We start from the raw sequence: 11,119 nt of genomic DNA, 5'->3' as shown, positions 1-11,119 counted from the left end.
ATCGGCCACTTATAGATCTCGGCGTCATGTAACCGTGAGATAAATTACTTTTCCACCGACCTGCCATGTGAAAGACTAAAGTCAGAGTACTTTCAACCCATGTTGATGATTTACAAAGCGTACAGCTAAGGCTAATAGAAACGAAGGAGCGACGATGACGTTGAGCAATAACAGTTCAGTGCATTGAGTTACTGAGTAGGGGGCGATTTCATTTATGAAAGGCATAAGTTGTCTTGGTTTGCCATTTCTACCAACATATCACGGATGTTTAATTTAAAAGAATAATATCTTACCACTTAAGCCCGATGTAAAGCCCGTCCGGCATTCATTTGAGCGTAACATTACATTCCAAAGCCGCCCACCCCCCCTTTAATATGTCAAAGTAGTCTATTCTTCAAGTTATGCAAAGAATTGACTGCATAGGCAAGTTTCTATGGTGAGCCCAAATATGAAACAGATTCCACTTTATATTGTTTGATGGCTGTATTTTAGCTAGATTTCAGTTGCCACTGAATGAATGAGGCCCAAGACACTTAGGCATGGTTAAGTGGTTCTTTTGTTTCTTTTTATATAATGGCAATCAGCTAAATCAGGTGGAACACATACTTTAAAACTGATTTTATTTGAATTTTCTGAGAACATAATATAGCGTCATTGACTGAATTGAACAGTTGGCTACGTAAAAGACGCTTTAGACCCCCCAAATATCCAGGCTACATGCATCTTCCTAAGAATAATAGGCATCATTTTAGTATTAAATAAGGTATTAAATTAAAAGTTGGTAATGGCAGTACTTTGGAACTGAATTAAAATGATATCTTGCATCTGTCACTTCTACTTATGCATACTTATTTACATTTTAACTGGAACATGAATATATATATATACATACATACATACACACACAGCACAATACTCATCAATACGTTTTAAATCTGTCATTTCATGATTTCTAAAATGTCTCTTACCAGAAATCTTTTCCCCTCCAACGTCCCATTATCATGTCTGTGAGTCTCCCCCAACAGAGCAGACAAACGCAGATGTTCCTTCTGTGTTGAAAGTCACCACCCAGTGGTATATAAATATCCAGCAGACTCCGCCTCTCTTTGGGAGTTTCAAAGAGTAGCTTTTTCAGTTTGGCAGTGTCGAAGGGCAGAGCATCCAGTTGAGGCAGAGTTAGCGCTATACTTCTTCAGTATGCGGATGTCATTGACAGGGCACACAAAAATAATTTTAGTCAGTTTAAAATATGCCTACAAAAACACCAAAACAGTGGCGAGCATAAGTAGATTTAGAATCTATTATGAAGATTTTCAGCTACATGCTGAGTGAGCTGTGAGCATCAACAATTGTACTGAGACAGTTACAGACATACTGCTGCTGTTAGACAATTTGATAGGATGAGTGTGTGTCAAACAGGTTCTCACTGTAGACCATAAACACAAGTTTATAGCTGAAAACAGCTAAAAGGTGATTTCCAATAAACAGTGTGTTGTGTTGTTTTTTCAACCCCTTGGTTGTTTGTCTGTTATGTGACGTGTGTAAAGTAAGTGCTTACATAACATCCATCAAATTATCTATAAAAGTTATTACCACAGGCATGTACAGTAAGATGGGAAGGTCAGCAAGAGCCAAAGGGGACTTCACCATAAAAGGACTTGTTGTAGATGCCAATTCGACTCCTGCTTAAAAAAAAACAACCTTTTTTTGAACTTAGTGGGATCATTTTACCTCTAAGAGTTAATTATTTCAGCAATATCTTTTGCAATATCTCTGTTTATACCTTCAGCAAAGACAACACATTAAGGTTATATTGAACCCTCGTGTATTTTCACACAATTGACCTCATTGTCCCTTTATTACCATTTTCAAATGCACGTTCAGACCTCATGACTTTAGACAGTTTCTCCAGAGTTCACAGGTAAATCAGCCAAGTTATTCTGGGTTTTCCAGATGTTGTTTCCAAAATGATAATAAAAAAGGTTCAGATGTGGCATGTCTGAAACATAGCCTTCGTATTAAAATATGAAAAATCACATTGTTTTTTTAATGACAAAATAAAAGATAATATGGCGATAAATACTAAAAGTAATGATTTAATAACAGCTTACTTTCATTTCTTGTCCTAAATGCACTCAGACTTTCGAAAGCAAAGCCAGAGGATGGGTGGTTTGCTGAGTCAAATCTTTTCTTTCAACCTCAACACTGCAATTCACCTCATGGCCTTGCATATTATTACAGCTTTGTTAAAGTAAACAAAAGAAAGTAATTGTACAGCCGTCTCCCCCAGACACGGCTGAAAAAGAGAGGTAAAAACAGCACAAAGACTTGTGTCGAGTAAAATCATTTCATGGAAGCAATAAAGTGGAGTGGATTTTGGCAAAGCCCTCTTTATCCTCTGAGGAGAACAATATCACAGACAGCTTTGTAGGAAACTCTTTCCCATGGAGGCTGCATTCCTCTCACTTCTCTGTAACCCAGCCCTCATTAGCAGACACACATACACATTTCCTATGCAGTTGGCTAATTTCAACACAGGTGGAGGTCAGGGGCATTATTTCCACTGCATGGGTAGACAGGTCCTGTCAGTTCAGTTTAGTAGCATTTCCTAAAAAAAAAAAAGAAGCAGATTCCCGTCTGTTGATAATTTGACAAAGAGCTCTGCCAAATAATTGTTACATAAAGACTCAGCCTAGCAAGACACATTTGACGCTAATAAAAAGAGATTTCCTCCTTTAACTTCCTTCAACTCAACATCATTCGCAGTGTATCAGGATCTAAGTCCATTTACAGCCTATAGTTTAGATTCTGTAAATATTTCCCACCATGCAGGTGTAACTTCAGGTCTGTCATTACAGGCCACATAGGCTGGGGGAGAAAGTAGCCATTGGAGAACTCATAAGTGGATCTTGAGTTCATTATTTTTCAGATTTGTTTTTTAGTCACTAAAATACCAAAATCTCAGTTCTAGACTGTTACCACCACCCAGGAGCTTGTTTAGGCAATGAATACAAAATATGTCCGTGAATGTTCTTTCCCCTTTGATCTTGACAGCTTGTGAAAAAGTAAATGCACTTTAACTTTCTGTTCATCTGTATTGATATAAAAAAGGACCATGACACAGTTTAGCATTTGATATTGTAATTAAAAAACAGTTATGATAAATTAAAAGTGAAAGATAGTATGCCAGAGCAACAAAAACAGGATCTCTTACTCGACACACTGCTGCTGTGTACATGTGACCATCGTTTGACCATCACCTGATGTCATTGAAGCCAGTCCATCCAACATTGTGTGGGCCACTGATTGTCAACTCCCTAGGCTATTACTGATAAGCAGATCCTTTTCATGCATAATAAAGCAAGTCATGATGGTGTCATAAAACGAACGTGTGCACATAAAAACTTCCCCGCTCTAGATATGATGGTGACAGAGGGAAGAATCGGTTACCTTCTCCTCAAACTCCTCGAGTTCAATGAATCCTATAGCAGAAAACAATCTGCAGCAATAAATGCAGGACTCTGTCACATTTCATCCCGTGTCTGCACACACGCTCACACTTACATGCACACAAACCATGACCTGTAAACGGAGTAGGTTTTGCCATCTCGACACCCCTACTCGATCTCCATTGGTGACCTATTCTGTGACTAACTGCACACAAGCCAAAACAGATCACATGCAGAGCACACGTTGCATCAGCCTGTCCACATAAGGGCAATTGAATATATCAAGAGATCATGGTATTTTAAAAGGTGGTTCAGGCTTCCAGCTGTAGGGGAAACCACAGGACTGAGTTGACACAGTGGCTACTCTGAGACACTGCTCAGACATCATCAGGCTTCACAGAGGACGACTGGGAAATCTACATGGATGCAAGGGATCTCCAGCTTTATAATTCCCTGCAAGGACACAAAAGAGAGAATTATTTGGACTGATAGTACAGAGAGCTGCTGTTGGCGAGAAGAGCAAATAGTTTAGGGATTATGATTTCCTCACCTGAGGTGTTAGGTTTTTTTGGATCCTCTTCAGCTTGGCTTTTTTACGTCCATTTTTTGTCACAATTGCCTCTTCATAGAACTCATGGGCCAAGTCGCCGTCTTCATCAAAGCACATAGAGCTGCAGCAGAGAGACTGAATTAATGATCCGTACATGTATAATATGTCTGTGTGTATCCAAACCTTCAGGAGAGGTTGTTGACAATATTACAAGATATACTACAAATATCACACAACGTACAGTGTGATGACGTGAATATCAAACATTCCACACAAAAAGAGTTACTCGAAGAAGTAGCCACTACAAATACACAACCAGGGTGTGTAGACCACAAACGTGTGAGCATTATAAAAAAATAAATAAGATGTTTAGGTTGTATATGTCGTGGCTCCGTCAGTGAACCTCCTTGGAATTTTGGAAATGACGCAATGTAGTTTACCTAAAATAGTGTAAGAACTCAAAACATTCAGTCAGCTGTCTTCCTGTGGGTAAAATGCCTGGTTTTGAAAAGCCAGAAGAGTATGGTAAGCAAACAGCTCAGCACAACAGTGGTGCATATAAGACCACGACATATTATACTAAGGCAGCAGAACACTATGCAAAAAAACGAGTGGAGTGAAGATTGAGTAGACACATCAATGTGGACACAGGCTGAAGGAATAAATATCACCTGATCTGTGCGTCCTGGTTTATGGTATAACACACCAGAGGATTGGTCTGAATGGTTTTGCAAATAACGTAAATGTATGGATCCATTTTGCCCAGTGTCAACCACACAGGCTGAATATGTGGGGATGTGTTATGTGCAAACACACGTATGTCCCTAAATCGTCTTTTTAACAAATGAGCACATAATAAATCCTGTTATAAAATATTCTCAAGCCTTGACCAAGAGCAGTAGTCACATTGGCTCACTCCCAATGACCTTCTTCACACCCACATTACAGCCCAATAGTAATCCTCAGATATTTAGGATATTTTATCAGATATTTAAAGCACGTCTGCATTGCCACAATGGCAGGACATGAGCGATACCATCACATCAATATGGAGCTATTTTCTGTGGAACATTCTGGACACAAAGGGGACCGGGACATTAAAACTATAATCTAAATACTAAGTGGAATATAAATATGGGTATTTGTGTTGTTGTGAGACAATATGATTAGTCTATATCAGTCTGCTATAATAGCTGAATAAGGTATGATGAAGGCTACATCCTGCTGAGGGTATATTTACCTTTTTCTAGTGAACACAAAAGGGGTTACACTTGGGAAATTCCGAACTTTCGCCATGAACTGCTCGTTTCCATCTTTGGTTGGATCGTCCGTACTACCTGAGCCAGAAAAAGGCCAAAATCCTTTGGATTTGGAGCCGCTACCCCCCATCTTCAGCTGCAGCACATTATTTTCTTGGGTCACTCGACTGCCAGTGGTGTTAGTGTTACTGTACCAGATGAAATGTGTCCTTTAGAATATGAAACCTATGAAAAGTGACGCATGAAAGGGGGGAGTTGAGTCATTTTAGACAAGAGAAAAACACAATTAAAACCCTATTTATCAGTTGATGCTGACGACACAGTTCCCTGTGGTCAACACAAGTGATACTACTGACAGGGACAATAACTCCACTCTGTCTTGCATATGAAAAAGAAAACAAATACTGCAACACCTGTGCATTTGCAGTGCTTATATCCAGTGCAAAATGATAACGTTACGTTAGATGTCATTCTATGGACAGCAAGTATATATTGCTTATAGCTAACACGTAAGTCAAGTCCCAAAATGATGTTAGGTTATAATTCGAGTCATATATGCAAAATATAACTAGCAGGCCAGTTAACGTCACATCACAGTGTTAGCTATATGTTAAATCACAGCATTTCAGTGCAACACACAGCCTGCCAACTCTTCTGCGTCCTATTATTATTATCAGGTATTTGTATGTGAAAACGAGAAAACACTGAATGACCTTAGTCGGCTTTGTAGTAAAGAGGGCTCGCGACACATTAGCAGATTTTAGGTTATCTGGACAGGACGGCTGACGCTGCTACTAGCTAGCTTTGACCGAAAAGACCATTAAGACGTCCTGCGTGCGTTAGTTACAGTGGCTGTTATGTCACTTTATGTCCTGGATACTAACATCGCCGTTAGCTAAAGACAGTCAGTTACTCCGTTATTAGCATTAGCCAGGTCAACATGTTCTTATCTGGTTTACAAAATAACGTTTAACGTCACTGACGCTGCACAATGCTACCGTTAGCAGGTTTAATGACGTCTGTCGCTTCCGCTTAGCTTAGTTGAAAACATACCGAACGTGTGGTTTGATGTGTTCGCAGGTCTGAAATATTCTTTGATGAATTTGTCTCGGTGGGTTGCTAGCTAAATCTCTACAAGATAAGACACACCGCTAGGCTAGCTGTTTATGCTAACAGACGTTACACCTTCTTTGCCGGCTTGTACAGAGATGATGGCGAGCTACCGCCACCACATGGACCGGAGGGTGACATTAGAAAACTACCAAGGAAAGACAGACGCTAGAATGTGCTGAACAGGAGTACAAATGTACAGACAACTCACTGCCTACTCCCATTAACTAGACATTGAAAGAGAACAGTCTTAGCAAATCTCTGCCTCTAGCCCAGGTTCCAAAATCTTAAGGAAAGCCTCCCCAAAAGAGTGGAGGCCGTTTCAACAGCATACCAGTGCCCTTGGTTTTGAATGATATACAGTCTATCAGAGTAAACACGCCCATATCATTTCAACAATGACATCAAAATACACCATGATTTATTATCATACGTTTATTAGATTGTTATAATGTATAAACACATTGTTTCATATTTTGAACTTGCTCAAATCCATCTCACATGTTCATTAAAGTGCCAGAAATTTAAAAACATCTTCACAGAATATAATAGAAACTAAATATCACATTATAAATGACCACAGAAAAGACTAAACTTGTGTTTTTAGTACCACTATAAATAATCCAGAAAAGCAGCATGGTTTTTCAAGAAAGAACTTCATCCAATTAAGTCCAAGATAATCTACTGTTTCCTCCATTCAGTTCAAAAGTTAGCAGGGCCTAAGCCTTTAAGTAGTTCACATTAACTGTACAGCAGTGCTTCATAAACAACATGTATTCAAAACAATGCCATTGTCTGAGCTCTTTTCTTCCCTTTTATATTGGTAATCAACAAAGTGGCCGCACGTTCTTCTTCATGTTTAAATATGAAGCTCAATTGAATCAACGTCAACCAGGGGTAGTGATCCGTGCCATGGCCTGCTTCATGGTGTCTCTAGCAAGACTGTAGCGCTTCACAATCTGCCGGACATGCTCTTCTTCCTCGCGCTTCAGGATTCGCAGAAAGTTGCACAACTCGGGAAAGCTGAATGCATCCCACTGTGGAGGAGAGCAATTAGAATTCAATTCAATTTATTTTTGTACAGCCCAAAATCACAAATTACAAATTTGCCTCAGAGGGCTTTACAATATGTACACATTTGACATCCTCTTGTCCCGGGAATCTGTTGACTGACTATTTCTGCATACATTACCTTGTTTATCATATGAATAAATTCTCAGAGCCAAATGGATACTTACATTTACTTCCCCTGTTTCATTCTCTTTCAAAAACAGACTCAAGACCTTTTCACTGGGGCCAGCAGACAAGCGCAGGTAGAGGGGGAACTCATCATCAGGCAGTTTACGCATGTACACTAAAGGAAATAAAATTCAGCCCTCACACATACATTACTTAATACCTGTTTATGCTTTGTTTTACAATAACTGCACATTATTGAGGATTTTACCTTGACTTTGTCTCTCAGCGCGTTCAAACAGGGCGAACTTGGCCGGGTTGTCCACCACGGTGAACTTATTGAGCAATGCCTCGATGACTTCTCGCACACGTGTTTGGGAACTTATATGCAGGTGCTTGGCAGTGTCTTTGGGGAGGTAGAAGGATGTCCGCCGCTTCGTAGGTCTGCCCTGCTGATCTTCCTCCTGTGTGGAGCACAGGCTCTGAGAGGGAGGCAGGGAGACGGGACGGACTAACTGAAAGTGGACCTTGATGAAACCAGTGTAGGACCCATCTTTATTCTGCAAGTAAAAAAGATATACTGTATTGAAAGAATGGAAGTGAAATGTACCGCAAGCTATTCAATACGAATCAATCAAAATACAGTAGAAGTACACATTTGTGCATGAATGAATATTCTGAGAAAGAAAAGTTATTATTCACTCACAACCACCATGTAGAGATTGCTGTTGATCTGTGCATTATATTCTTTAACCTTATGTTGAATCTCACAGACGGTCAACTTCTGTTTACCCCAATCGATCTGTTCATCCTAAAAAGAAAAGAGCAGTTACAGTACAGCAAACAGGCCACATGAAGTCAGCAGAAGGCTCGTCCTCACAAGTGAGCATTGAGGATGAAGAGGAAGTACCAGAGAACAGATGCACGTAAATAAAAGTCAAACCAATTCAAGCTTGTTGTCTGTGGTTACAAAATAAAGACATGATTTTATAGTTAAGCGCTGTGCTAATAGGACTGATGAATCATGCCATAGCCTCACCGCTGATCTGCTGATCTTGTGAAAGTAAGACGTATGTGCAGTAAAATACACCTCCATGTCTGAGCTACGGTCCTCCTGACTGCAAAATGTGTCACTTGCTGTTCTTCCCCGAGTCATCTCCGTGGTTCAGGTGAGTTTCACTCGATTTTTGTCTTAAATCTTAATTTCTGGAATTGTAAGTCAGCATTTTCTTTGCTTTCCCCCCCCCTCTCTCTCTCTCTCCCTCCCTCTTCTGTCAGATCAGATTCCGCTCACAGCTCTTTTGACCTCAACATTTCCATTTGCTCCTCCCTCACAATAAAACCTCACAAAGATGTGTAATGGGCCATCTGCTCAAATCATCCTAAACTTTCTCCCAATGTTATTGTTGATGGTGTGCATACATATCAACATCAAACTGTAGTTTCCTACCATATATGATTTACCATATTCACTATTCTGCCACTCCTTCATGCTGTGTCTCAACATAGTATGGTTAGCCAATGATTTAGGCCTTCCAAAATCATGATAAATCAAAAGTTGCTAAATGTCGGGTTTGATTTCTTATTTATTTTGTCTGAGTGAGCTGAAAAACTGTCAACCAAACATTTAATTATCTGATAACTTGTGCTGGACCTAGATTATTTTTGTGTGGCTCCGAAATAAAGACAGTTGCTTTATTGTGAAGTTGTTAATTCACCCCCCCTCCCTCAGCTTTGTCCTAAATTACTGGCATTGACAATGCGGAGGTAATAAAAACAGCATCCTCGAGGACATATGGCACACTGATACTCTGCAGTGGACAATCTGGTAGCCTCCATCTGCTTTGACCTACACCCACCTAAAACAATCCAATGAAGACTGCTTTCTATACAAATAAATAAATAAAAGATGTGATTACAGCTTTACTCCTCACCACATTTGTGTCCGTCTCGAGGGAGTCAACAGAGAAATCTTCCTCGTCTGTCAACAAACTTTCATCTGTGCTGCAGTCCACCTGGATGAATGGTCGGGCAGCGGTAGTGACAAGTGTAACTGCAGTCTGAGAGAGAGAGAGAGTGAGAGAGAGAGAGAGAGAGAGAGAGAGCGATGAGAGAGAGAGAGAGAGAGAGAGAGAGAGAGAGAGAGAGAGAGAGAGAGAGAGAGAGAGAGAATTCTCGGCTATGCTTTGGCTAGTGGTCAATGCTTGTTGTGGATTTTCTTCAGTAAGCGGTCGCTGTGCTGAAAAGCATCAGCCAAAGCACTGTAACCTAGTTGCATTGTCTTAGGAACATGCCAAAATATTTGTTTGTACAACATAAAAATTGCTCATGTTTGATGTTTAATGGGATGTTAATTATAGGCCGTTATCACTCACAACTGTTTCTAAGCACAATAGTTATTTTTTGATGAACTGGGAAAGAAATGCATGAAGTCAAATTATACAGACAAACGAATACATTTCCAGGAACTATCTGTACAACATGAAGCTTGCCAGAGCTTCCTACAGATTAGGAACAACTCTGAGATAAAGTTTCTCATGAATGGAGAACAACATGAGCATCCTGCATTCTCCTGATACTGGAAAGTGAAGACACATCTCAGTTATTATGGGGTTACAGAGCTGGGCTTAATTTGAAGGCATCTAAAGTCATCTCTGATAAGACTTCTACCAGTGTTCTTTACCAACCTTGAGTACGCAACTAGTCGTTCACAATGTCTATTATCAAGCTCATATTCAGGAACATGATGCTGCAGGCAGCCTCATAAACGGCACGTCCTGTTGTCTCATGCAATACATACAGTATTTAGTGGCTGGTTGAGTCTCTTTGCTTTGTAGGTCAATGGTTGCAGAAGCAATATTCTCATCGTGTACACACCAAACATAAAGGACAAGGCTGCCGTTATTCTATATTTATCTTATCGCTAAAATCAAATTTACCACAATACTTTTTTCTAACCTGTCTCTGGCTCTCAGAGCCAAGCCCATTTGTTCCTACTAGAGACTTTAAAATGATTCTCTAACATATACTTTCAATTTAAAACATGTCTTATTTTATTTACATGGATACTGTAGTTTTCAGCAAATGTTACAAACAGGAGTAAATGGTGAGTTTGTTGGGGACTATTTTCAGCCGTGGGTTGAAACACATTTGGTGCTCTAATGACTATTGTTCGGTCTGCAGTGAATGTGGGCCTGGGTCAAAAGGAACATGTCGCTCAGTACAATATTTATGCTGATAGTTTTGGAACTGAGGTGTATGGCACAGAGGAAAAACATAGAATATTACCAATGAAATCCACATGCAGAAGGTACTCACTGGCGCAGCGTAAACTTTGCTTGTAAACACCCCAGATGAATTCTCCACACAGGTCACACCAGGTGAGATGGGTGTGACTGTAGGGCTGGAAGTCATGACCCACTCCAGCGTCTCCTGTCTGACACCGGGGTGCCTCGACTCTGACGCTGTGTCCGAGCAGACGGACGACATGGACGGGGCTCGGCTGAGCTGGGTTTGCAGGCGGCGGGGCTGTGCGGGCAGCAGGAGCAGCCAGCTCAATGGGATCATTTACACTT

General features: G+C 40.4%; 2 protein-coding genes across 2 annotated transcripts in view; both read right to left on the bottom strand.

Annotated features, from left to right (window-relative positions):
* Positions 1 to 3,124: 3,124 nt before the first annotated feature.
* Positions 3,125 to 6,451, bottom strand: tusc2b (tumor suppressor 2, mitochondrial calcium regulator b). The gene is made up of 4 exons (XM_079297226.1): positions 6,312 to 6,451; positions 5,240 to 5,483; positions 4,000 to 4,120; positions 3,125 to 3,902 (listed from the first exon to the last, which is right to left on the bottom strand). Exons 2-4 carry the CDS (start codon positions 5,386 to 5,388, stop codon positions 3,837 to 3,839), a joined length of 336 nt encoding a protein of 111 aa, XP_079153352.1. The 5' UTR covers positions 5,389 to 5,483; positions 6,312 to 6,451; the 3' UTR covers positions 3,125 to 3,836.
* An 804-nt stretch (positions 6,452 to 7,255) lies between these two features.
* rassf1 (Ras association domain family member 1) overlaps positions 7,256 to 11,119 on the bottom strand; it is a gene marked incomplete at both ends in the record, with an annotated part of 5,052 nt that continues 1,188 nt past the window's right edge. The window contains 7 exon segments of the mRNA XM_079266102.1: positions 7,256 to 7,405; positions 7,607 to 7,722; positions 7,816 to 8,104; positions 8,251 to 8,355; positions 9,479 to 9,574; positions 9,576 to 9,604; positions 10,863 to 11,116. Of these exon segments, the coding sequence (XP_079122228.1) occupies positions 7,256 to 7,405; positions 7,607 to 7,722; positions 7,816 to 8,104; positions 8,251 to 8,355; positions 9,479 to 9,574; positions 9,576 to 9,604; positions 10,863 to 11,116 (1,039 nt within the window).

The sequence above is a fragment of the Melanostigma gelatinosum genome (assembly GCF_949748355.1).
Source record: "Melanostigma gelatinosum genome assembly, chromosome: 3".
NCBI lineage: Eukaryota > Metazoa > Chordata > Actinopteri > Perciformes > Zoarcidae > Melanostigma > Melanostigma gelatinosum.
The sequence above is the reverse complement of the archived record's forward strand: the minus strand, read 5'-3'. Positions and strand labels throughout refer to the sequence as shown.